Here is a 27,902-nt window from a genome sequence, read left to right on the forward strand (position 1 = left end):
GGAATACGAGGAGAGAGCGAGAGATACATGCGGCGGTACATGCAGACTTCAAAGGGCGGTTACGTCATTGCTTGAGGCTCCCAGGGTGTGCATGCGGGTGACGTGTTCGTGGATGCGCCGTCCCGCTGAGTGAGCACAAAGCCCAGGCGTGACATCACAGCCACCCAGAACTTCAACCGAGCAGCGCTCGGGGGTTTTAGGGCAGCAGTAGCAGCAAGCAGCGGGAGCAGGAGGATGCGCATTTTCCCGTCCAGTGTCTTCCTCCGTACAACTGCTTTTTGCGCCTCCTCGTCAATAGCGGCGGCGGCGGCATGCGTTTTGCGCAGGGTAACAGACGTACCCACACAGGCAAGCGTGTGTCGGGACGTCCTCTGAATGAACACTTCGCCTCCGGTGGCAATACGCTGCTGCTCTGCGCTTTTTTTAGCGTTTGTGTTCCGAGAGCACAAACACACAAATATAAAGATCCCCCATATAGCCTTAACAGACTGTAGGGGCAAGTGCTGTTAGCGAGCACCTATCAAGGCCGGAACGGTACACGAGGGGGTGGGTGGCCAGCACCACGCCCGACCGCCTTTGTCTCCCTAGTGGCAATGTTTACACACCGCACCAGGTACTAATTTAAGGCTGAGTCGACCTAGGGGAGGCCCTGGACCGGTTCAGATAATCGTCACTGGTGTTGGCCGTGAGCGGGAATCGAACCCGAGTCGCCAGGTTCATAGCGCAGCGCGCTAACCGCTACACTATCGCTCCCCACACACAGTCACACACACACTCTACCCACTCTGCATCGCCACCGCATTGCACTGCGTGCAGCATGCCGCTCCTGCGCTAGTGCAGACGAGGAGCTCACAGGAGTGGACATCAGCAGCAGCCACACACACTCAGAACCCAACAACAACAACGACGACAAGCTCCGCATCGTAATCTTCCGCTGCTCTAGCTGTGCTTTCTTCGTGACCATGGCTTGCCGACCGGCGCAGTAGCAGCGGCAGGAAGAAGAGGCGGACGATAACAAGGAGCGAATGAAGTCCAAGAGCCTTCCCGACCTCAGTGGCGTGGCCGGGGACGTCCATCGGGTGGCGAACGAGAGTGGTGGTGGGACCGTGGTGGCCGGCCATCATCACGGCGGTGCGACGGACCTGACGTGTACCTGGCAGGCAGTGGTCCTGCGGGTCAGGAGCTACATCAGCACGAAAGAGTTGGCCGACTCGCGCTGTTTCCTGTTCTGCATCTGCAGGTCAGGAGACCTTCATCCAAGCGCTCATGGTGTCCGACTACCTGAGCAGCGTCATCACCACCACGGAGAAGCGCTACAACCTCAAGAGCTCCGAGTCGCGCCTCCTGGTCAGCTGCTTTGACATCGGCAACCTCTTGGTGGTGGTGGCCGTCAGCTACTACGGCGGCCGGGGTCACCGGCCACGCTGGCTGGCCGTCGGCGGAGCCCTCATTGCCCTCGGAGCGGTCATCTTCACGATGCCCCACTTCCTCTCGCCGCCTTACCACGAAAACTACGCCGCACGCTTCCAGGAGCTCGAGGCCGAGCACCGTGACAGCGACAAAATTTCTGTGCGGCGACGCCGCCAACGCCAACGCGAGCTCGCTGTCTCCAGGCGCTTCCAAGGCGGCGAAGCCCTGCGACAGGAACACCGGGGGAGGCAGCCACGGGATTTACCTGGCGCTGTTATGAGCGCCCAGATCCTGGTGGGCATGGGCTCCACTCCCATCTACATCCTGGGGCCGACCTACCTGGATGACAACGTGAAGGAGGAGAACGCCTCGCTCTATCTAGGTGAGTTGCATGGGGGGGGACGCTTCCGATCGCGGTCGGGCCTCCCGTCTGCCATGCGGCGGGTTGGTTGGTTACGTTGTAAAACCTCAGCGTGCTCAAACACTGCACGGTTGTCAGTAGCGGGCGTGGGGAAAATTCCATTGTGGTACCACTGCACTCTGGTACGACCTCTATGCCCCCCCCCCCACCGCCGTCTTCAAAAAACGCGCTGTTTAGCGTGCTGAAGTGTGGCCACGTGACATGGTAAACAGGGGGCTGCATGGCTATGTATTCTTAAATCAAACTGTGCGAAGCTTTAATTATTTACCCCCCACCCCCGAATGCTGATCTCCCACGGTCCTCCGGTGGTGTCACAACAAGCCAAACACGAATGAATGGAAATGTCCAACATCCTAAATGCAGGACCATTCTGAAAACAAGTCTAGGTGAATGGCCACTATACATTGAAGTGCACATTACCTCGATGATAATATGGGTTCCCATATAATTTGATTTGTTTTGCGGTATTATTTAAACTGTATACTGTACACAGTAAATTAACCCGTTGGTGATCTCTCTTCTGCAACTAAATTGATTAATTTACAAGATGAATTAATAGGCACCTTGCAAGTCAGACACAGAAGGTGAATACAATACTGAGATTAATTTAGCTATTCATTTTAAAATCTATTTGATATTATTATTGTAGCAGTTTTTACACACCGCGGGACTTCATGACCTTAATGCTATTCACGTATGCTTTTCATCGGGTAAGAAATATCAGGCAAAGATGCTAATCATTGACCTTTACAACAAATCCTGACAAATTTGTTCAAGTAATTTCTCAGATATAACAGGATAAGCCTGGCTGGTTAAACAGCGAATGTCTACTTTTTTACCCTTTTGACAGTAAGCGATGACATTGGCATCTGTATGATTCAGCAGATAATGAATGGCTGACATAGACGACACAACGTGTACACAGTGTGAATAGCCTTACATTATTTTCCAGCATTACGATCCAATATTGCCAACTTTGAAAGAAAAAAAGAACTCTATTGGAATATACAGAACAATCATTGCACCACCCTCTCCTACTGCGAAAACTTAGCAGGACCCTGCTGAAAAAGAGTCACGAGGCTCAGCGAGGCTTTCCTTGGTAAAAAAAGCAAAATAATCATGAAGAAGAAGTTAGAAATCTGGTTAATTCAGGGCCTCGTTTGCCATCTACCGAAGCTCATCAGACCGTGTAGCCTCCGGGCTAACGTGCCCTAGTCACTGTCACAAGTATACTCCGGATCAGAGTAGTTACGCTGAACAACACGACTGAGTATTGAACAACAATGAGGGCATTCCATAAGACAGAGAGCGCATGTGCTGATGCAGTCACTGGTATGATTGACAATTGCAATTAACTCAGGGTCACCAGAATGATTGAAACAATACATTTTAATTAACTAATTGCTTGATTACTGTAGTGATAGTGCCATTGCCTTTTTAAAGTTGCAAACATTAACATGTGACCTCATTTTTTCATAACATTTACCTGTCTAGGTTTTGTTAGACCATATGTTGAGTTTGAGAATACGTTTACTTTCTAATGTGTCACAGTACTTTGAATTGCAGTACAGTATATTGATGTTCAGTTTTAGAGCATGCCACACAACCAACACAAAGACTACGTATGTCACCAGCAGATATTACAAACGAAAATATGATGTGATTTACCTCCAATTAATTGCTATCAATACAATTTTTTACCACAAAGGTCGCGAACCAAAGGCTTGACAAATACAATGTGGAAAATTTTGGCTCAAATACTCTGCTTGAAAATGCTGAACATGTGCCACTGAATAATTGTGCATCATCGAAACAATATCTCCAGATCATTTAAATTATCGATTTTAGTGCATTTATAACCTTTGTTTTGTCCTTATTTTATGAATGTTTTTTCTCATTTATAATTATTAATGATCTGGCCTACAGAACTTGAAATGCTGTATGTGGTGAGTGATTCATGAGCTCTCATTCATTTTCGTCCTGTAATCCTTGAAGATGTTTTTAAACTAAAGTTGTATTTAGTCTTGAGGTACCTGTCGACTTCTGCATGTTCATGGAAACCCATTCTGTGTCGAGTGCCGCCTGAATAGAGACATCAAGCGCCGTTGTGGTCGTAAACAGGACTGCTTAAGTTCACATATGCCTCTAATGGTTACTTGAAATGCCCATCACCATGCAAAATCTGATCATTAGTAATTTCTCGGTTTACCTATACAGTGTTTAATCAGTGTATATCACCTGCTATAACATATGAATCAGAAATAGGGAAATTTCGAGAGTGGAACAAAAGCTGATAATGTCCCACAAATGATGGAGTGGTGCACGCTTGGAATTATACTGAGGGACACAATGAGGAAAAACATGGATTGGAGAAAATTGGAGAACATATGCAAGTTAGGGACACTGCAAAGCACATAGACATGTGCAGGACACGTTGCTACGGTAGTGATATTTTATCTCCCTCGCCTGGTATACAGGAAGTCGTGGGTTTGATCCCAACCCTGACACCTGTATATTCCGAGTTTGGATGTCTCTCTCCCCGTGGTCGTGTGGATTTTTTCTCCGGGTTCTCCGTTTTTTTCCTTCACATTTAGAATCGACATGCGTTTGTTGTATTTGGCTGCTATAGATTTCCACGTGATAAGCCACTTCGTTGGCCAATCATTTGTGGCCAGGTCGCTTCTGAAAAAGAGCTGAATAGCTCAGTGGGCAATACCTGGTAATAAAATGTAACAAAAATATATTCAATAGTTATTTTTTTGCTGGAAAGGGATGATGGCCAGTGGCCGAGACTACCGACAGAGTGGCAGCTAAAGGAGGTAAAACACGCCGTGGAGATGGAGTGATGAAATCATCTCGTGTGCAAGGTAATGACGATTTGTCGAAGCGTAAGACTTTGAAAGATTGAGATGGCTTGGGGAGGCCGTCATCCAGCAGTGGATACATTACGTCTGAAGATGATGATGGCGGTGGTGACTCTAATGCTTACTAAATACCACCTATTGATGTCCATGCTTTAGTTTCTCACAACATTGCATCATCCTCTCTATCTTTAACCTCTCAAACAATTTCGTCATTGTTGTGACATCATCATTGCTGCATAGTTCCCACCCCCCTTGTAACTGTTTTGCATTAAATACAATGACTTGATACAGCATTCACAAGTACAAATTAAATAATAATTTCTCAGCCAATTAATTAATGTATGGATGGCTAGATTGGCAGACAAATTATGACTCTCACATTGCAAGACACTGTAATAAGATATTTTATATATTTGTCTCAACACGTTTTCAGCAATTTTATCAGTCCATTATGCATTTACTTATGAAGGAAATAAATAAATACATAAACATATTTTTTGACATTGCAATTGTCAAAAATGTAAACATGACGCGATAAATTATTGTAATGCTCAAATTTATTTGTAGCGGCCTTCATAGCACATCGGATTGTCTGGCTAATTATATAATAAGCGAAGAGCGGAGTTGCTGCAGAATGCCGGCATATTGACTGCCACAGGCGTTAGAGGGGAAGGTCATTTTAAGGGCAGAGGTGGCACAACTATATGCAGTGCAGTACGTTATTGCCAATGCAGCATCCAACAACGCACGTGTGAAATACCGGACGCATTTTTTTTGCTGAAACAAACTAAACAGTGAAAAGGTAGGGGAATTAGGAGAGCGAGGAAATTTTTATTTTGCAATCTGAAAAAAAATCCCTGTCGCATTCGCACTACGGCCACAATGGCCGTGTATTTTTCAAGCGCAGCAGTTTCCTTTCGCTGCTGTCGTTCTATCATTCTCTGTCAGTAATGCCCGGCTGACCCCCCCCCCCCGATCCTCCCTGATCGCCCGATCCCAAAGCACCGGCTGCAGTGGCAGCAGCTGCTTACGGGTTCGCCTACTGGAGGGGGGGGGGGTGGAGTCTGCGGCAATGAAAGGGAAAAGTCCTTGAGGTACACAGAGGATGGAAATTCAGCGACGCAAGGCAGTGCGCAATGCCTCCCTCCTCCCTTCTCTTCCTCCTCGCTGTCGCTGTCCATTTTTCAGACCGTTGTGGATCCCCATGGGAGGTCGTGTTGTTCTGTTTTTATTGCTTGGCCGGAGACTGAACACGGTCAATATCGTACACAATAACAGTCAACGCCCATATGGTCAAGTTGGCAAAGGAAAATAATGTGTGGGCTTTGAATGTGAAATGTTTTCCTTCTATCATGGTTCAAGTTCAACTTCAAGCTTATTTCGTTTAACCTGGTGAGAACTTAAGACACCAGGAGGAGTCTCATTCGTAAGAGGGGCCTGGGTCACAAGCATAACAAAACGATAATTGGCCAAAATTTCAAAATCGATTTGAATTTATTCTAATGGTCACAATGCACGTTGAATCGTGCATATGTGGTGGGTAATTGTCAGGCGTAATACGCCGCCACCACTACTGGAAAATATGTAGCTCCAGTCAGGGCCCAACAGGGGGCAATAGCGGGTCCGGCCTGTACCAAGTAGGACTCGTGGGTCAGGCAATCTGGAGGGCGATTAGGAACCGGAGGTGGACACCCCAGGCCCCCAGTGGGGGCTGGGGGATTGCACAACAATCTAGGTCCCTCCAGAAGGTTCCAGAGAGTGGGCGTGGCCGGGGGCGGAGTGACCCTGGGAGCCCCATAAAAGCCGGACCCCAGAGCGGCTTCGGCAGTCAGTGTCAAGCCGAAGACTGAAGAGCTTGCCTGAAGACTATGACCCTGAAGATCCCCGGACCCGATGTCCTTATCAGGGCCAGGTCTGAGTGGACCAGTAATCGAGACCTGAGGACCTTGGCTGGGTCGGGTCAGCCTTCCCTAGGTCCCGTTAGCCGGAGAACTAAGATTAGGTGGTCCCAGTGACTCGGGCACATTAGCCCGGAGGCTATATCTCCTCAGGGCGTCGGGTAGAAGGGGCCATTACCCCTTCGTGTTAGGGACCCCGTATGTTATTGTTATTGTTAAATAAATACGTGTTGCCTCCTAAAGAAGACTCCGTCTCCATACAACCCACGACACATGTGTAGTGGGTTTTATGGAAGGCGGAGACGAATCTTTGTAGGCAACACTTTTATTCAAATAAGCACTGCAGTACAGCCCCAGTCTTACACAGGGCAATGGCCCTTCTAACTACCGCCTGGGGAGGTACTGCCTCCGGGCTAGTGTATCCTATCCCGGGGCTACGGGCTCTGGGTCCTCCAGCTACGAGTGCCCTAGGGGAGGCTGCACTGACCCGACCCAGCCAAGCCAAGGTGTGGGTCCCGACCACTGGCCCACTCGGACCCAGCCCTTCCAAGGACGTTGGGCCGGGGTTTCCCAGGGTCTCACCACTGGCCCACGGAGTCCCTGCCCTTACAAGGGCAGCGGGGCTAGGGGTCCCAGGGTACTAGCTAGCTGGTCTTCTAGCGTCTGTCTTGGACTGGCCCCGGACCCTTCCAGAGGTCCGGCTTTTATACACCGGTCCGGTGTGTCAGCCCCTGGCCCCGCCTACTTTCCAGAGAGTTCCAGGGATGGCTTCGGGGGATCCCAGGACACCCCGCAGCCCCCTCCTATTGGGAGGGGTCCCGGGGGATCCTAGAAAACCCCGCAGCCCCCTCCTGCTTTGGGGCTGGGAATATAGGGACTGCCCCTGCTGGACCCTGTCTGCCCCTGCAGGTAAGTGTACACAGCCCATTTACAGCTCTACATCACCCCCCCCCCCCCCTTCGTAGCACCCAGCCGACCCGACTGTAACCAATAACATAAATAAATGATAAGAACAATAAAAAAAACCTGTGTACGTGTGCCTCAATGAATGAACGTGAATAATACCAAGCCGCACGAACCCATATAAATATTCCAGCCCACCTGTACAATAGAACACAACAACGTATATACACGGAGTCCCCAGCCCCACCCACATCCACGCGACACATCGGACAACAACAACACGGCCGACAGCTGTCAACACGGTGAGGAACAAAATGGCAGTTGAGGCCAACTGATGCAGGGTGAGTGTGTGTTGTGGGGGACGAAGTTCATGGCGGTTATGAAAACCTATGGGACTTTGAGTGAGTCCTAGTGGCCGGCCCATCCTGAGCAGAAGGGGACTGTGGAGGTGGGACGCGCGGGATGGCATGTGACCGGCCGTCTCCAGAACCGGCCATCGTTGGCAGCTGGGGTGACCTCACTCCCGCGGCTCCTGAGGGCGGAACGACATGGCTGAGCTGAGGGTTAGATTCCATAGGTGTATGATCCGGCTTGTCAGACATAACGTGCTCTCGGCCCTTGTGTGGTGTAGTAGGGGTGTGTGGAGGAACGAAAGGTTTCAGGCACGATGGGTGGATGTACCAACACTGTTTACCGTACAGTATTTTCACACATTGGGGCCGGACTACGTGGACGATCTCTACGGGACCCTTCCAGGGTTTAAGCAACTTGGGAGACGTCGCCAGGGGCACCTGGGGGCAGTGAAGCCAAGCCCGGTCCCCTTCAACCCAGGCATGGCGAGACGTGCGAAGGTCCCGCAGGCGCTCGTTAGCTAGCCGACGCGCGGATATGGTCAGCAATTTTGGACTTGGCCGACGGCTGTTTAATGCGCAGCTGAACGTCCACCGGGGGGCAGACTTCTCTACCATACATGAGGTACAATGGTGAAAACCCCGTTGCCGCATGGGGTGACATTCTATATGCGGTCAACACGCCGGGAATGTGGAGGTCCCAATTCGTCTGTGACTCGCACACCTGGTGTGCGAGTCACAAACGCTCGACCATACCATCCGGATGATATGGCGAAGTGCGGATCTTATGGATGCCAAGCAGGTTGCACACATCCCGCAACAAGGTGGACGAGAAAATGTTCCCTTGATCGGTCAGCAGCCGTTCGAGAGCGCCCTTATCCAGGACGTAACCGTGGAAAAAGGCCTCCGTGATGGCTGCTGCCGATTGGTTGGGGTGTGGCCAGGCCATGGCCCATCAGGTGAAGTATTTAACCCCAACCAACAGGTACTTATTACCCAGTGGAGTAGCTGGAAATGATCCCAAAATATCCAACGCGACAATTTTGTTCACCCGGGAGACGCGAATGGATTGCAAAGGCGGGCAGGACAGCCACGCGGGCGGCTTTCGGCGAGCACATTCGGTGCAGCCCTGGAGAAGGTCAGCCACGTCCCTTCCCATGCCCGGCCAGAAAAACACGAGTTGTAGAGTAGCGAGAGTCTTGTGGACGACCAAATGAAGAAGACGCTCGTGGGTGGCCCACACAATTTTACCCCGTAGGGACGTGGGCACCACCAGTTTAAAAACTTGCGAAACGCCATCCCAGGTCATGAGGAGGCCGTCCCGTATAACGGATGAAATGGGGCCCCCTCCGGCCCCCATCCCCAAGCGACTCCCCAGTGTGGCGGCATAAGTTAAGGAGAGAGACGTCTTCCATTTGGAGAAGTCCTCATTCGTCTAAACTTAGGCCCAACAGCGCTTACTGTGTGACGGGCGTGCGGGACGCCACCTGTCCGTCAACGTCAGAACCCACAGTGGCAGCAAGGGACAGAGGCAAACCCTGGTCAGGAACCTTACAACACCCTGAGCCCAAGAAACAGGCGCACTTTGCAGCGGTAGGCAAGCGCGACAAGCCGTCAGCATTACCATGCCAGATACCCTTCTGATAGCCCATCGTGAATGAATAATCTTGAAGGACCTCGAGCCAGCGTGACAATTTTGCCAGATGGCTGGTCGACCTTCAAGGCATATTGGAGCGCTGCGTGGTACGAATGCATGGTAAAGTGTCTACCATACAGGTACGGCCTGTAATGCTGGAAGAAGAAGACAATGGCGAGTAATTCACGACGGGTTAAACAGAAGCGCTGCTCCATGGGGGATAGCACTCGGCTGCCATAGGCGACGACGCACTCCACTCCGTCGACCACCTGCGACAACAGCCCTCCTATGCCCGTGTTACTGGCGTCCGTATCCAGGATGAATGGTGCGGAGAAGTCGGGATATCGTAAGGGAGGGGCATCGATCAGGACCTTTCGGATAGCGTCAAACGAGACCTGTTCTGCATCCTCCCAATGAACTTTCATCCCTTTTGCCGTCAGTGCATGGAGGGGCTTAGCCATGGACGCGAACTCCGCGACGAACTGCCGATAATACAAGGCAAAGCCCACAAAACTGAGCACATCCCCAACAGAGGTGGGGATAGGCCAAGAGCGGACGCAGTCAGTTTTTTCGGGGTCCGTAGCGATGCCGGAGCGAATGACGATATGGCCAAGATAGCGAATGGAATCGCACAGTAGGCGGCATTTTTGTGGTTTAAACTTCAAATTCGCTGCTCGCATCTTAAGAAAGACCGCTCTCAACCGGTCGAGATGCTCATCGAAAATTCGACTGAAAACAATGACATCGTCAAGGTAAATCAGGCAGGAATTCCACTGGAGCCCAGCGAGGACCAGCTCCATCAGGCACTGGAACGTCGCTGGGGCCGAGTGCAATCCCATAGGAATCCGATTGAACTCAAAGAGGCCTTGCGGAGTACAGAAGGCCATCTTTGGTTTGGAAACATCATCGAGAGGCAATTGCCAAAAACCGGACAAAAGGTCCAAGGTCGATAAGTAGCATGCGCCCGTCAGGGCATTGAGCGAGTGATCCATGCAGGGGAGTGGATAAGCATCAGCCATAGAGACCTTGTTAAGTTTCTGGAAATCCACGCAGAACCGAAGGCTACCGTCATGCTTCTTCACAAGAACAATAGGCGCCCCCCATGGACTGGTGGATGGCGAGATAATAGCGGCCGCCAGCATGTCATTAATGGCTATCCGCACGTACTCCTTCTCGGCCTGGCTTAAGCAGAACGGATTCTGCTGGATTGGAACGGCGTCACCCGTATCAATGTGGTGACTGAGCAACTTGGTGCAGCCGATGTCAAACTTGCCCTTGCTAAAGACATCGGCGAAGTCCCGCAACAGCGCATGTAATTTAAAACGTTGGGATGGCAGCAGGTTCGTACATCCCGAGCAAAGCGTATCAATCCACCCGTCATCAGATCGTGAATGCGGGGCAGAACGCGACACATCCCCCACATGACCCACCAACGAGTCTCCCGCAAGGGCCGGTGTTGCGTGTGCAAGCACCGTACCTTGGGGGATAACAGTAGTCCTGGATCCCGCATTCAGAATATGTATGAACGGTTCACTGTCCCCTGACACGAGCGTTTGCGCACCGACAAGATCTAACCCGTGTACCGCTGTGTTGGAGGGTCCCAACAGAACGTCTCCAGCAAGCGCATCCGAGTTAAGGGGTTTCCAGAACTGGAGAGGAACAAGCATTTGAGAGCCGGTCGGAACGCGGATCGTGCGAGACGCCAACGCCTGAACCGTGGCAAACGCCGTACGCAAGCGAGTGGGTGAGGGCAAGAAAGCCATGCGTCAGCCGGAGGGGAGCTCGATGCACCCTTGGTCGATGAGAATTTTGATGAGCATTTTTGCCGAAAAGTCCGTTCCCAGGAGGCATGGAACGGCGAGGGTCGATGAAACCAAAACAGGCCCATCCAATTTAACATCGCCAATGCGGATCTGAGCGTTGATCTGACCAGTTATCCCTAATGAACCACCATTGGTGGCAAAGCACGGTACATCAACAGTCCGCAGGGGACGACACTTGTCGGACAAGATGTTATAAATGAGGTCCAAGATGATGGTCGCTGATGCACCCGTGTCAACCAACATCCGGACAAGGACCCCCTGGATGGATCCCAGAACGGCGGACGATCCCACGGCCGCAGCAAAGACCATATGGGCCAACTCGGACCACTGACCCGGTCCCAGCGCCCTGTCGAGTACCGAACCCCTCGGATCCCCCCCATCCGACGCATGGCCACCCTGTGTGGTGTGAAGGTGAGTGCACGATTAGAGTGGGGGCCGAGAGCGTGAGGTGCCGCGACTTGCCTGGATTCTTTGTGGAGCCGAAGGTGAGCGAGGCGCTGGCGGAGGAGGTCCGGGGGTGCGGCGTCGGGGGGCCTGGCAGCCAGATGCTACGTGTCCCCGCAGGCCACAGTTGTAACAGGTGATAGATGCGCCATCCGGGCATGCGGCTGGTCGGTCACGCTGTTTGCGGGCTCGCAGGGGCTGACGATCGGCCGCCTTCCGGCTCCCCGCCACCGATGCTGCGAAGGCCTGGTCATGGGGCTACGGGCTCTGGGTCCTCCGGCTACGAGTGCCCTAGGGGAGGCTGCACTGACCCGACCCAGCCAAGGTGTGGGTCAAGACCACTGGCCCACTCGGACCCGGCCCTTACAAGGACGTCGGGCCGGGGGTTCCCAGGGTCTCACCACTGGCCCACAGAGTCCTGGTCCTTACAAGGGCAGCAGGGCTAAGCGTCCCAGGGTACTAGCTAGCTGGTCTTCTAGTTTCTGTCTTGGACTGACCCCGGACCCTTCCAGAGGTCCGGCTTTTATACACCGGTCCAGGGATCCGAGAACACCCCGCAGCCCCCTCCTGCTTTGGGGCTGGGAATATAGCGACTGCCCCTCTGGACCCTGTCTACTCCTGCAGGTAAGTGTACACAGCGCATTTACAGCGCTACACATGTAACAATTCATTATTAAAGATTTGTCTACTCTATATGTAATTGGTCCACATGAGCCATTGCTACCACTGGAGGCTGCTATGTTCACAACGGTATTGATATAAGAGTGCATTTATTTTTATTGAATTATGGCATGAAATCACAAAAAGTCATCGAATTTCAATGGCATACAATTTATGTGGACAATTCCATGCACGGCAATTGTAAAGAGTGGTATTGCAGCATTGCGTTTTTTTGTTTTGCTGAATTTTGCCACGAAAAAATAAGTACTTTACTCTTTTTCGATTTAAAGCTTTCGTGACTGCAATGATTCATCTTCTTTGGTTCTTTCGGTAAAGTCACGTAGAATGAGAATAAAATAATAAATTGATAAAATAAAATAACACAATAATATTCTCACGACGTTTTGGCCACAACACAAGCGGCCTTCATCAGGTGAAGGGGCGAGACTGTCTGGTAGGACAGCGCTGGAGTGAAAGAGCCACGTTCAGATCACGGCCTTTAAGCTGTGAGAGGAACAAAGCGCCTTGACAAAGGAATTAGCATATAATTTAGCATTGAAATGGCTGAATGATTAGCTTGTGACTGGTCACAGAAATAGCTATGTTAAAAGTTAAAGCATACACATCCGCAGAGGCACCCATTGTTAAAGGAATTAGCATAGAATTTAGCATTGAAATAGCTAAGTTAAGGCATACACATCCGCAGAGGCACCCCTTGACAATGGAATTAGCATAGAATTTAGCATTGAAATAGCTGAGTGATTAGCTTGTAACTGCTACAGAAATAGCTACGTTAAAGTCAGAGCATACACATTCACCGAGGCACTTAGTACAAATCAAACAGGAGAATTGAGCATTGAAATAACTAGGCGAATTTAGCATTGAAATAACTGAGTGATTAGCTAGTGACTGGTCACAGAAATGACTACACATCTGAGCTATTCACAGTACTATATAGTGAACCAATAAAAACTAAAATATAAATTACCTTCATGTTATCAATAAACTCTATATTCTCCAATCAGCTAAGCTACCAACAATAAGTCGTTATATATCACAATGCTATATGGCGAAAAAATGGGTGGATTCTTACCCTCAAATTTCAGCACCACGGATAGTTACGGGCCCCGTTCAGACGGACGAGTTCGTCCATGGTCGGAACAGAGGAGGGGGAGAGAGACAGCTGCGAGGCCCTAGTATACTCCATGTTGTAAAACTATACCATTAAACGTGGTGTGAGAGGTATTAAGAGGCAATGCTGGCGAAAGAGCTGCAGTCTGAAGGTCAATTAATTAAGAACAGAAATGATTTAAAACATCTTTCCAGTGGTTACTGAGCCTGAATCCATCTTCTCGGTTGAAATTGTCTCTGTGCTTGTATATGTGAATGGCCTCATGACCGAATCTCTCATGGTAGCCGGTTGGTTTGCAAAGAACCTCCGTCTTGGAGAAGTCAATGTCATGTGAGCCCACTGAATTATAACAGTGATCTGCCACGGCAGAGGAGTTCGTCCTACCGTGTTTCAAGTCTGCTTTATGTTCGCGGATGCGGTCCGAGATATGTCTTTTGGTTTCTCCAATGTAGCTACTACCACAGAGGCACTTTAGTTTGTGAACGCCCGGGTACTGTATGTCTGGAACAGCATCTTTTACAGATGGAACTAAATCACGGATTTTATGTACTGTATTGAATCGGACCTGGATCTTGTGTTTATTCAGGATTTTGGAGATCTTTTTAGTGACCCCTGCAATGTAGGGTAAGGTGATGGTTTTGAGTGGCTCCACAAGAGGATCCTTCTTCATGACTGGAGTGATGGCTTTGCGGATTGTGTACTCGGAGTAGCCATTAGCACCCCAATGGGCTCCCCCCTATCTCCCCCCTATCTCCGGTTGTAGCCAACGTATTCATGGAAAAATTTGAAACTGACGCCATCCAGACTGCCACTCTACGCCCGACCTTATGGAAGAGGTACGTTGATGACACCTTTGTCATCTGGCCACATGGCCAGCCTGCTCTAGACCAATTCCGCGACCACATCAATTCCATACACCCAGCCATCAGATTTACCATGGAGGTCGAAAAAGATGGCAAACTCCCCTTTTTGGATGTCTTAATTAAAAGGAGACATGATGGTTCAATGAGCCACTCTGTCTACAGGAAAGCTACCCATACAGATGCTTACTTGAAACCGGATTCCCACCACCATCCATCCCAGAAGAACTCCCTCATCAAGACTCTATACCATAGAGCCCAATGCATTTCCGACCAGGAACACATTACCAGTGAACTCAAGCACGTACACCAGGCTCTCAGGGCTAATGGCTACTCCGACTACACAATCCGCAAAGCCATCACTCCAGTCATGAAGAAGGATCCTCTTGTGGAGCCACTCAAAACCATCACCTTACCCTACATTGCAGGGGTCACTAAAAAGATCTCCAAAATCCTGAATAAACACAAGATCCAGGTCCGATTCAATACAGTACATAAAATCCGTGATTTAGTTCCATCTGTAAAAGATGCTGTTCCAGACATACAGTACCCGGGCGTTTACAAACTAAAGTGCCTCTGTGGTAGTAGCTACATTGGAGAAACCAAAAGACATATCTCGGACCGCATCCGCGAACATAAAGCAAACTTGAAACACGGTAGGACGAACTCCTCTGCCGTGGCAGATCACTGTTATAATTCAGTGGGCTCACATGACATTGACTTCTCCAAGACGGAGGTTCTTTGCAAACCAACCGGCTACCATGAGAGATTCGTTCATGAGGCCATTCACATGTACAAGCACAGAGACAATTTCAACCGAGAAGATGGATTCAGGCTCAGTAACCACTGGAAAAATGTTTTAAATCATTTCTGTTCTTAATTAATTGACCTTCAGACCGCAGCTCTTTCGCCAGCATTGCCTCTTAATACCTCTCACACCACGTTTAATGGTATAGTTTTACAACATGGAGTATACTAGGGCCTCGCAGCTGTCTCTCTCCCCCTCCTCTGTTCCGACCATGGACGAACTCGTCCGTCTGAACGGGGCCCGTAACTATCCGTGGTGCTGAAATTTGAGGGTAAGAATCCACCCATTTTTTCGCCATATAGCATTGTGATATATAACGACTTATTGTTGGTAGCTTAGCTGATTGGAGAATATAGAGTTTATTGATAACATGAAGGTAATTTATATTTTAGTTTTTATTGGTTCACTATATAGTACTGTGAATAGCTCAGATGTGTAGTCATTTCTGTGACCAGTCACTAGCTAATCACTCAGTTATTTCAATGCTAAATTCGCCTAGTTATTTCAATGCTCAATTCTCCTGTTTGATTTGTACTAAGTGCCTCGGTGAATGTGTATGCTCTGACTTTAACGTAGCTATTTCTGTAGCAGTTACAAGCTAATCACTCAGCTATTTCAATGCTAAATTCTATGCTAATTCCATTGTCAAGGGGTGCCTCTGCGGATGTGTATGCCTTAACTTAGCTATTTCAATGCTAAATTCTATGCTAATTCCTTTAACAATGGGTGCCTCTGCGGATGTGTATGCTTTAACTTTTAACATAGCTATTTCTGTGACCAGTCACAAGCTAATCATTCAGCCATTTCAATGCTAAATTATATGCTAATTCCTTTGTCAAGGCGCTTTGTTCCTCTCACACAGCTTAAAGGCCGTGATCTGAACGTGGCTCTTTCGCTCCAGCGCTGTCCTACCAGACAGTCTCGCCCCTTCACCTGATGAAGGCCGCTTGTGTTGTGGCCGAAACGTCGTGAGAATATTATTGTGTTATTTTATTTTATCAATTTATTATTTTATTCTCATTCTACGTGACTTTACCGAAAGAACCAAAGAAGAAGTACTTTACTCCATTATACACGAACTCCAAGATGCTGCCATGGTGGCATGGTTAGTGTACCGAAGAAGTCTTCGGTTTGTAGCCCTGACGTGGCAGGTAAAACGAGTGGCATGTTTCTTATATACTGTACTTCTGCTCCCTCCGTCCATCCAGCAGTATGCATTGGTACACTAAGGTGAGTCCCTCGGCAGGGTAAAGTGCGGTACACCCACCTCTTCCAAAACGTCTGGGTAGCACGAAAGTGTAGACCAAATACACTCTAGAGCAGGGGTGTCCAAACTTTTTTTCCCGAGGGCCACATACATAAAAATACATGAAAGACTGGGCCACTCACTAGACGTGAGGTATACTGCCTCACTTCTCATGCACTAATATTGGCAAAATCAATCAAATGCAGGTAAATTACGTTTGATAATTGAACATGTTTGAAGAAAAAAAGCCTCCATCATAGCTCTCCATTAGTAGATTTTCATTTTATTTTTTAAAAAAAGGTTGGCAGGTCATTCTCTCAGTGACAGCCTCAGATTGGTTCTTAGGGTGCTGATCCCCCTTCATTGTCCTGTATGAAGGGAGAGACAAGAAGATAAATAGGGGATGTGGATATTTCAAGCTTATTACACAAATAAATTATTGAGCTTGTTAACATATCAACTAACGTTTATAAAAAAAATGTCATCAACTTTAATTGACTGAATTTATTAAGTAATTGGGCTTATTAACAAATGAAAACTGTGTGTATACTTTTAACTCACCTGTAATGGGAAGAATGTTGCGCTCAGTGAGAGCAGTGATGCTGCGCTTTGGTCTGAAGGATAGCTGGCAGGTCAGGAGTAAGTTTGGTGGTTGAGATGCGAAGGACGTGACGGAGATGGCTGTTGGTTGTTCTGGTTCTCAGTCTGCTTTTGTTCAGCGTTAACAGAGAAAATGTCTGCTCACAGATGTATGTTGAGCCGAACAGACTCATAATTCGTTTTGCGTGGAGTCTCATCAGAGGAAACTTGGCCTTTTCCAAGCTCCAGTAGAAGTCAGGTAGGGAGAGAAGCTGATGCTGATTCTTCAGAGAATCATCACACTGAATTTCTATCAGCTCTAATTGCACTCTCCTCCACTTCTTTTGCATCCATTAAAAACGGAGCCGCAAACAGTGTGATTTCCTTCTCAATGCCAGAAAAATCTTGTAAGCGCTGACTGAATTCTATCATGAGAGATGTGATCACAGACACATATTCTCCAATTTTTGCAGAGAGCTTGGCATTTGGAAATGCGCATTTGATTTCGGTCAGCGTGGGCAAGTGCGCTACATTGAAGTTGTGCAGTTGTGACTAGGAGAGACGGAGCTTCACACGGAATGCTTTCATGTGCGCATACAGCTGTGGTACCAGCTGCTCTTGTAGTCTCTTGTTCAGGGTGTTGAGATGATCAGTCAGATCAACTAAAAAAAGCCAGGTCTGCCAACCATAAAAAGTCACTGATCTCATGGAGAGGTCTGCCTTTTTCTTTCAAAAACTTGGCGATATTTGATCTCAGGGAATAAAACCGCTGCAGCACGGAGCCGCGACTGAGCCAGCGCACTTCAGAATGGTAGAGTAGGTCCCCGTATTCAGCATCGACATCAGAGAGGAACGCTTGAAATTATCTGTGGTAAAGCCCTCTTGCCCGAATTGTTGACAGTTTTCAGAACTGTGTTTATCACATCGCCAAGCTGGATTATCTTGGCACAGAGGGCTTCTTGGTAGATGATACAGTGCATTTTGACAGCCTCACCTCCGCTCTCCCGCACCTTGGCACTCACCATAGAGGCCATTCCTTTGCACTCGCCTGTCATTGCTGGAGCCCTATCCGTTGTAATTCCACACAGCTTATCCCATTTAAGTCCAGCCTGGTCAATTGCATCTGACACAGCTTCAAACATGTCCTTCCCAGTTGTTGTCTCCTTTAGACTCCGAAAATCGAGCAGTTCCTCCGTAATGCAAAAATTATCATCAACTCCCCGCAAAAAAAATAACAGCTGTGCAGTGTCCGTGGCATCTGTGCTCTCATCACATGCAATCGAGTAAAAATCGAAAGCACAAGCTTTATCTGACACTGGCTGTTTTAAGTTAGCCGACAAGTCTTCAATTCGCCGCACAACCGTATTTCTGGACATACTAACATTGTTGAAATCCTGCATTTTCTCCGGGCACATTATGCCCACGACTTTAGTGAGGCACTGTTTGATGAGTCACCGTTTGAGAAAGGTTTCCCGTTAAGGGCAATGAATTGAGCTACTTAATAACTGGCAATTGTTGCATTTTCTTGAGCTTTGTTAGCACGGAAAAAAACCTGCTGCTGCGTTAGCAGGCTAGCAGCCATTTGCTTTACCTTCTCTTTCCACTCGGCGCTAATGTAGGACGTGAAGGTCTGATGCTTCGTTTCATAATGCCGTCGTACATTGTACTCTTTCATCACGGCAACACTCTCATTACAAATCAAACAAACACACTTCCCCTTGGTTTCTATGAAAAAAATATTCATTTTTCCACCGAGTCTGAAATTTTATGCACTCGCTTGCAATATTGCGTCTCTTCGGTTCCGACATTTCTGGTGACCCAGAGCAATGTTTTTCTTCGATTGCTTGCTTTGTGGAGACGCTGCCTTGTTCAAGACAATAGCGCCACCTAGTTTTAAAATAAGAAGTGAAATACAGTGGGCCATAGTCCATTATATTTTTAGACTTTGATACGGGACAATAAAAAATAGATGGCGGGCCGCAGTTGGCCTGCGGGCCGTAGTTTGGACACCCCTGCTCTAGAGGAGCTCTCTAGAGGGGGCTCTCTAGGGGCTTTCGAGAGGGGCTCTCTAGAGGGGCTCTGAAGGGGCTCTGAAGGGGCACTCTAGAGGGACTCTCTAGGGGGCTCTCTAGGGGGGCTCTCTGGAGGGGTTCTCTCAAGCTCTCTCTAGTTCCGCAATTGCAGGGCTGCACTCTACCTTTTTACATAATTAATTATAGTCGTGAAAAACTAAACTCAGTATCAAATGTGCAAAACATTCTAGCCTTTTCCCAAAATGTAGGTGAAATTAATATTATTTCATGCGTGCATTCTATTTAACAAATGATTATATAGTTATCAGTCATGGTATTGTAGTGGGCTCAAACGGACACTCAGACGTAACTTTGGAGGCAACACGTTTATCAACATCAACACGTAACGTACAAAGGGGTAACTGCCCCTTTACTTGACGTAAAATTTTAAATCCTTCAGTCCCACCAAGAGATCAATGCGCCCATCCTCATGCAACAATGCCTCATTGATCAATGGGCACGTTTTCACGTTGGGAGTCGTGAGATTGATAGCACTATCATAAACCCAGTAGATGCATTCCTCCCTTGACCAGATAGCCCCTGAATATGAATTAATCTCGTAAGTACTAATCTAAAATGATACACACAACTAACAAAGACTCAACACGGTTGTCAATAATGTTGCCCTTTCGAGAAGGACCATTTGCCTAAACGTCACCTATTTTATATTTATTTCTCTTATGGGAAGTGTTATTGATGAATTCGTTGAGTTTGTGCTGTTTGTCTTGTGCGGTTCAACTGCCAGTGCAGTATCACGATTTTTTGTGCATTATTTTGCATTGGCATTCGATTGTTTTTAAATTGGGCCTTGAAGGTCAATTTGTTTATTCCAAGTGTAGTGGCATCGGGGGATGCCACTGCATGATACGGTAAGACCGGCCTGTGTGTGAAGCAGGGTACACACTGCTTACACCACCCACAACATGGCAGTTGTGCGACATTGCACTCCGTGTGCAGGGCCAGTCCTGAAGGCTAGGGGCGAGAGTGCCTGGAGCGGCACAGGGGTAACAGGGGGCCATGGCACTCCGCATGAACCAGGAGGGCTAGTGGCCGGAGGTACCAGGGATGGGGCCCCCAAAGAGGAGGCTGGGGGACCCCGGGACCGGTTCCAGATGCCTCAGGAAGGTTCGAGAAGGGAAGCGTGCCTAGGGGCGGAGGAAGCCCCGGGACCGATTATTTAAGCCGGACCCCTGAACGGGTCCGCTGATTGTTGCTCACCTGAAGACATGAAGACGTCTTCCTGAAAGAAGAAGCTGAAGACAAGACCTGGACTCGAGTCGGGGTCCCGGCTTGACAGCCTACCCCAGTTGTGTTAGGGCGATTTAGCCCGGAGAGATTACCTCCCTAGGTTACCTGGTGGAAGGGGCAGCTACCCCTTCATGTTAGGATACATTGTTGAAATAAACGTGTTGCCTCCAGAGACGCCTCGCTCTCCATTTATACCCACTACACAAGTATGAAAAAAAATAAGAATAGGTTTTACCCTTTATGGTACTAAAACAGGTGTTAAGATGTTCAAACACCAAATATAAATATTTTTTAAGGAGTCATGTCTGCATTAACCACACGTACTTGTGGTGAACATGCAAGCAAAAAACATACATTGAAAATATCTGTATTGACTTTGAAACAGATTGGTCTACACTAGAGACAGCCTTCTTTGGGGCCTAGTCTCACCAGTGTTAGACCAGAGCACGCATTTAAGTGGGTTCAACTGAGTCGCAGACGTACTCCTTGGAGGCAACACATTTATTGATACCAACACAAAGGGGTAACTGTCCCTTCACCAGATAACAACCTATGGTGGTGGACCACCAGGCTAACTACACTAATTACACTGGGAGTAGCTACAACGGACAGGACACCGGCTTGGGTCCAGGTCCACGTGTTGGTGACTCGGACGTAGAACGTAGATCTTCAGGATAACAACAGCAACGCTGAACCCCGGTCTCTCTGGGGACCCGGTTTATATCCTCACGGGTCGTGGCTGGCTCTGCACTTGGCCACGACCACCTTCTCGAATGATTTAGCAGGATCTCGCCCCGACACGTGACCATCCCTAGCCCCCACTTGGGGCCCCTGTGTAGACTTTACCCATCACATGCCTTCTAGGGTCAACCAGAGTGCCATGGCCTACATTAACCCCATTCATGGCCGGCACTCTCACACCCCCTCCTATAGGGGACAGCACTGCATGCCGAGCGTGGTACCAATCAGCGCTCTTGTGAGGCCGCAGGCGCGAAGCCGTCCTGCCGACTCCGTGGCCACCTCCAAGCGACGGGGCCGACCCTACTCTTCCCTCACCACCCCCCACATGAACACACACACACCCCCACCCACATAGAGCCCCGAGGGGAGGTCACTTGGCCGACAGATTTTCACCCAGAAGCCCTCTCATGGGACCAAACTTCACGATTTCCTGCGACTAGGGAATTGGGCGACCTCCCCAGAGGCAAATGTGCACCGCGGTGCCATGACTTGGGTTGTAATTACATGGTCACGATGGGGCTGCTGAGCCACCGCGGATAAAAAAAAAAACAGCCACAACACACACGGGTCAGCAGGCAGGTAGGGGGGTACGGAGTCACGAACGGCGGGAAAAACAGGGCCGGTCCTCTGATTGGTATGACAGATGCGCTTGTTTAGAGGGTGAAAAGCGGACGTCTGAGAGAGCACCGGTCCGGGGAGAGTGGCGGGAAATCCGAGCCACCTGATTGGATGGGAGGCCAGCGGATCAGCGCCGATTTATCTTTGATGTAGGGTATAATAAAAAGGGTAGAGGAGGTAGGGAGAGTTAGTTCGTGTTCTACTCAAGCCAGCGCTCGGGGCGGTCGACTTCCCAGCCACCGGCCAGGGGACCCCTTCATGGAAAGAGTTTGCCCGCAACATCATAGGGGCTAAAGATATTAATGGCTCGACGGACGCGCAGGCGTTATGACAACTTACTAGGAACCTGGATGGGCGGGCAGCTGACTTTGTGGAGGCCCTACCCGCAAGCGCGCAAACACAGTTAGAAGAGTTGATGCGCCGACTTGACCTGCGCTTTGGCGCGCGTGATGAGGAGGAGGCAAAGGCAGCCTTAGAGGCACGCCGCCGCCAACCCGGCGAGGACTTTCGTGACTATGCCGAGGACGTGCGCGCGCTAACACAGATCGCATGCCCGGGGTACGCGACCGAGGTAATTGAGGACCTCGCCGCCAAAAAGATCCAGCGGTACTTGGCTCGTACCTCGTGGTGGCAGCCCGATATAAGCTGTGCACGTCTTCCCTTTAACACCCTGGTCGAGCGCGCGTGTAAATGTGAGCGAATTTCCAGTGAACGCGCGCAGCTCCGGGGGCTGGGACGAGAGTGCGCCATTGCGAGCCTGCTCCCAGAGGAGGAAGAGGAGGAAGAGGGGCTCGCCAGTACGGTAAGGGGTCGGGCAAGGGAGCCTCTGGGATCCTGCGAGACAACCCCGGGATGGGTAGCAGGGCTACAGACCGGCATGGGAGATATAGCCGGCCAGATGGCCCACGTACGGTCTACAGTTGAGACCATTCAGTCCGAAATGGGAGAGCTGCGTTCCACAGTAGGGGGGCTAACTGGACGAGCGTCCCGATTGGAGGCAGAGCTTGGGCAAACACGTATCGGGGAGAGGAGAAGGAATGGGCAGGGGGCCTCCTATGGGGCCGCCCCCCGGGCATGTTACCTGTGCGACCATCGAGGGCATCTCATGAGAGACTGTCCTCAGATCGCCCGCGTTAGAAACGCCCCAGAGTTAAATGCCAACGCCCCCCAGAGAGTGGACCAACTAGGAGTGCAATCGACACGGTCCCAACACAAAATGACGATAATAATAATGGTGAGCGAGTGACCTCCACACAGATTCCGACAACAGCACCTAAGAACGCGGTGACTCCTGGCGACTGGCTACGGGAGTTAGTGGCGGGAATCACCAACGTCGCTGGTGGAAGGACAGGTAAACAGGCAGGATACCCGGATTCTGTTAGACACGGGGGCAGTGGCCCCACTCGTGAGTGCCACACACTGCAGCGTACTCGGGGTTGATGTGGACCACCTGCAGGCCCCGGATCGCGTGCTGCACACTGCAAGCGGAGCCGGGATGGGGCTGCTGGGAAGGGTCACCCTCGAGGTCCGTCTCGGACACCAGGTGTGCACCCAGGAATTCTATGTCTCGAGTGTGTTGTGCCATGAGTGTATCGCAGGTACAGACCTCCTGGAAAAGCTGGGGCTCAACGTGCAGCCCCGCCAGCGATGCGCCACCGTGGAAGGCAGTGTGAAGCGGATTCCGTTCCTGGGACAAGAGCCGAATCGCCCCCGCTTCACACCCGTGGCCGCCTCCCTGGTGTCGGCCGTCACCATCGGGCCGCTCACCGAGATGCTGCTGCCAGTGGCAACACCCTCCACCGACCCCACACACCGACCATCGGGCGAGGTAATGCTAACTCCTCACCCGGAGTTGGTGGCGCGGTACGGGGTTGTGGGATCAGCCACGCTGGTCAACGCAGACGGGGGCCTACTGTTTATGCGGGTATTTAACCTACACAGTACCCTGGCAATGCTACGACGACGCACCACGGTAGCCACCATACACCCTCTGCACGCGCGCCACTCTAACGACTCGGTGTTTGCCCTCTGGGCTGAGGACCCTGGTCGCCCCGAGGACTACCAGGACCTGGCCTGGCGAGTCGGCCTGACTCCCCGAGCCGAGGCCGTCCCCCTGCTTGACGCGTTACACGTACCTTGGGCAGATTTACCTAAGAGGGAGGCCAATCAGCTGCGCGGGTTACTGCGGGAGTACGCCGACGTGTTCAGTGAACAAGACTCAGACATTGGTCGGACGGACCTTGTTAAGCACCAAATTGACACCGGTGCCGCCCGACCCATTAAAATCCCCGCATACCGAGTGGGCGCACCTGAACGGGGCCAGATTAAAGAGGCAGTTGTGGATATGCTCCGCGATAACATAATCCAGCCCTCAGCGAGCCCCTGGTCTGCCCCGGTAGTACTAGTGACGAAAAAGGATGGGTCGACCCGGTTTTGTGTTGATTACCGAAAGTTGAACGTAGTCACCCTCGGCGACGCCTTCCCCATCCTACTCATTGATGACACCTTTGACAGCCTCGCAGGAGCGTGGTATTTGGCAGGTAGAGATGGCGGAGGATCGGCCAAAAACCGCATTCACCACCCCAATGGGACTGTTTGAGTTTCGGGTGCTCCCGTTCGGACTCACTAACGTGCCCGCGATGTTCCAGCGGTTGATAGAGTTGGTGATGCGGGGCTTGCAGTGGGAACAGTGCCTAATTTACCTGGATGACGTGATAGTGTTCAGTAGATCTCTGTCTGATTACTGGTCCAGGCTGCGAGAGGTATTCCAGCGGCTGCGAGCAGCCCATCTCAAGCTCAAACCGCGTAAGTGTTACATTGCACAGCGCGAGGTGGGGTACCTCGGACACCAAGTCAGTGAGGCAGGGGTGCGCACCGATCCGCAGAAGGTACGCGCCGTAGTGGATTGGCCACGACCAAGGAACCTAACGGAGATCAGGTCATTCTTAGGGCTCGCCACCTATTATCGTTGATTTGTAAAGGGATTCAGCGAGATTGCACGCCCCCTCACCCAACTCACTTCCCCTATCAGTGGACGGAGGCCTGCCAGATGGCCTTCACCACCCTCAAAGATCACCTCACCCACACCCCTACCCTGGCTTTTCCCGATTTCACCACCGATTTTATTTTGGACACCGACGCCTGCAGCAGTGGGCTGGGCGCGGTGTTGTCACAGGTACAGGATGGGACGGAGCGGGTCATCGCATACGCCAGCTGGACCCTGAGCGGGGCCGAGCTGAACCATTGCGCGACCCGTCAAGAACTGTATGCCGTAATCTTCGTGTGTAAACAGTTCTGGCCGTATTTGTATGGCAGGAAATGTCGGGTGCGCACTGAGCATTATGCTCTGCAATTCCTCTTCACCTTCAAGGAACCACGCGGACAGATGGCCCGATGGCTGGCGCAGTTGCAGGAATACAACCTGCCGATCGCGTACCGGGCTGGGCGGACGCATGCAAACGCGGTGTGCGCCGAGACGAGGGCGGAGGAGGCCTGCCCGTGCTGAGACTAAACCCCCTCTCGCGAGAGAGAGTGCAGTATGCGCCGCAGAGACCCCTGCAGAAGGAGCAAGGGACCCGACGGACCACCCCACCCTGACCGGGCGGATCCAAGAGGACGTCGGCTGCGCATTCCCGGGCTTGAATGACGAGCAGCTGAGACGGACCCAGCAGCGGGATCCGGATCTGGCGGCGGTGGAAGCGGACCTACGGGAGAAGAAGGACGCCCTACCAGGACCCTGGAGTGGTTTGTACGCCCGGTTGTGTGTGCAGAACGGGGTGGTATGGGAGCTAACCGAGGCCGGCCAGCCGGGGTGCATCTGTGTTCCCGCCCAGGTGCGACCTCAGCTGCTACGGCTGGTGCACGACAACCCGCTCAGAAGCCATAATCGAGAACGGCGTACCCGGGAGATCCTACGTCGCCAGTATCTCTGGCCCAAATTGACATAAGATGTGGCCGCCTGGGTACAGGGCTGCCGCGCTTGTCAGCAGTGCGTGCCGAAACCGGCGCGATACCAGGTGCCCCCGAGACCGTTCCGCATCAGTCGGATGAACCAGCTTGTCGGGATCGACCTACAGGAACCGTTCCCGCGATCCCATCGGGGCAACTGGTATATCCTCGTAGCGGTGGAATACTTCACCCGCTATCCCATGGCGGTGGCCATCCCCGATAAGACGGCCCTTGTGGTGTCCCAGGCATTAGTGGAGCACTACGTACTTAAGCACGAGATCCCCAAAAGGGTCATTGCCGACCAAGGCAGTGAGTTTGAGGCAGAGCTGTTTCAGGCGCTGTGCCGCGAGTTCAGAATCCAGAAGGACCGAACAACGGCGTACCACCCCCAGGCGAATGGGATGGTGGAGCATATGAACCAGACCCTAGCCGGGAAGCTCAAACGCATGGCGGCCGCAAATCAGTACGACTGGGACGAACACCTCCCCTATGCCCTGTTCGCCTACGCCACCACCGTACACACGTCTACAGGACAGACCCCGTTCCTAATGATGTTTGGCCGTGAGTCTCGTCTACCCGCAGATCTGCTGTTCGGCGTTCCCCCACCGCAACAGGAGGAGGGGAGCCGCCCCGTGGAGCACCTGATGGAGACTCTGCGAGGGGCCCGGGACCAGGCCTACCCGCAAGGAGAGGCCGCGCATCGGCGGCAAGAGCAGGGCGGCCGACCCCGTATGGAGCCCCCCTTCTACTCGGCAGGCTCTAAGGTGTGGCTACACACCCCTCACGTTGGGACCGGACAGGTGGGGAAACTGACCACCTACTGGCGCAGACCCTGGACCGTGGGGCGACAGATCTCCCCCTGGATGGTGCTGATTCAAGGCGGAGAGAGGGGCCAAGAGATGGTGGTCATCATCCGCCGATTGAAACCATGGAGGGCAGCCCCAGCGAGGGAGAACCCCGCCGTTCGGGTAACCCGAAATCCCGGGGTCCCCACACCCCCATGCTCAGAGGCCTCGCACGGTATATGAGCCCCACGGGGCTCCGGGCCCCGAGGGGTCACGGCCCGGGCCGGGGGGGGGCGGGAACGACGGCCCTTAAAACCTGCTGCCTCTGAGTTTGTTCCCCAGCCCGCAGGTGCCGAGGGACGAGAAGAGCCGTTGGAGTGGAGGAGGAGACCACCACCGGAACCCCAGGAGACAGAGCCACCACTCCCGAGGCCGGCCACGAGGGCCGGGCGAGTCCCGCGGACCCCGCGGCGCTACCTCGTGGGGGCAACCCAGGCGAGGTGCTCCAGTCAACCCGGGACGGGGACTGGCACCTCGAGGGGCTATGTGGTGCTACAGCAGCGAAGCCGCTCCGTCAACTGTGATGCCACAGCAGCGAAGCCGTCCTGCCGACTCTGGCCACGACGCCGCCACCTCCGAGCAACGGGGCCGACCCTGCTCTTCCCTCACCACCCCCCACATGAACACAAACACACCCCCACATAGAGCCCTGAGGGGAGGTCACCTGGCCGACAGGTTTTCACCCAGAAGCCCTCTCATGGGACCAAACTTCACGATTTCCTGCGACCAGGGAATTGGGCGACCTCCCCCGAGGCTAACGTGCACCGCGGCACCTTGACTTGGGTTGTAATTACATGGTCACGACGGGGCTGCTGAGCCACCGTGGATAGAAAACACCCACAATACACACGGGTCAGCAGGCAGGTAGGGGGGTACGGAGTCACAAACGGCGGGAAAAACAGGGCCGGTCCTCTGATTGGTAGGACAGATGTGCTTGTTTAGAGGGTGAAAAGCGGACGTCTGAGAGAGCACCGGTCCGGGGAGAGTGGCGGGAAATCCGAGCCACCTAATTGGACGGGAGGCCAGCGGATCAGCGCCGATTTATCTTTGATGTAGGGTACAATAAAAAGGGTAGAAGAGGTAGAGAGAGTTAGTTCGTGTTCTACTCAAGCCAGCGCTCGGGGCGGTCGACTTCCCAGCCACTCGAACGTCCGTGTGATGAGTCGAAGTGCACCGAGGATCCGACCCAGCAGCTCCGTACGAGTCGAACCGTGAGTACCCGAGAGTGAGATATTGAGGCCATTGGGAGATTGTCTTAGGAGAGTGATTTGAAAGAGACGATACGAATCAGGTCTTAGACCATCGGGAGATAGGTTAGACCTGCCCTGCTGACTCAAACTTACTCGGGTAATTTAACCTTGGACTCACTGAGAATAAACTGCTGGGGATCAATAAA

At 51.4% G+C, this 27,902-nt stretch overlaps 2 protein-coding genes across 3 annotated transcripts; both read left to right on the plus strand.

Annotated features, from left to right (window-relative positions):
* Positions 1-75: 75 nt before the first annotated feature.
* On the plus strand, positions 76-27,902 carry LOC116938310 (solute carrier organic anion transporter family member 5A1-like). Of its 2 annotated transcripts, none has more exons than XM_032945414.2 (2): positions 76-1,792; positions 7,322-9,078. In XM_032945414.2, exons 1-2 carry the CDS (start codon positions 1,267-1,269, stop codon positions 7,423-7,425), a joined length of 630 nt encoding a protein of 209 aa, XP_032801305.1. In that variant the 5' UTR covers positions 76-1,266; the 3' UTR covers positions 7,426-9,078. The 2 variants fall into 2 exon arrangements, with proteins under 2 accessions (XP_032801305.1, XP_032801306.1); XM_032945415.2 differs by lacking the exon at positions 7,322-9,078 and adding an exon at positions 22,422-27,902 and having other exon boundaries at positions 78-1,792.
* LOC116938309 (uncharacterized) lies at positions 23,209-27,902 on the plus strand. Its single transcript, XM_032945413.1, has 2 exons — positions 23,209-23,541; positions 25,244-27,902. The coding sequence occupies exons 1-2, from the start codon at positions 23,209-23,211 to the stop codon at positions 25,658-25,660; spliced, it is 750 nt and encodes a 249-aa protein (XP_032801304.1). The 3' UTR covers positions 25,661-27,902.

The sequence above is a fragment of the Petromyzon marinus genome, chromosome 15 (assembly GCF_048934315.1).
Source record: "Petromyzon marinus isolate PM22_M1 ecotype Great Lakes invasive population chromosome 15, UKy_Petmar_22M1.pri1.0, whole genome shotgun sequence".
NCBI lineage: Eukaryota > Metazoa > Chordata > Hyperoartia > Petromyzontiformes > Petromyzontidae > Petromyzon > Petromyzon marinus.

Bases quoted from the DNA above. Each gene is read 5' to 3' on its own strand.
- LOC116938309 (XM_032945413.1), top strand. From the start codon at position 23,209: ATGGGGCTGCTGGGAAGGGTCACCCTCGAGGTCCGTCTCGGACACCAG. The intron at 23,542-25,243 runs GTAATGCTAACT...CTCGCGAGAGAG, and splicing joins CACACCGACCATCGGGCGAG to AGTGCAGTATGCGCCGCAGA.
- LOC116938310 (XM_032945414.2), top strand. From the start codon at position 1,267: ATGGTGTCCGACTACCTGAGCAGCGTCATCACCACCACGGAGAAGCGC. The intron at 1,793-7,321 runs GTGAGTTGCATG...CCGGTGTGTCAG, and splicing joins GAACGCCTCGCTCTATCTAG to CCCCTGGCCCCGCCTACTTT.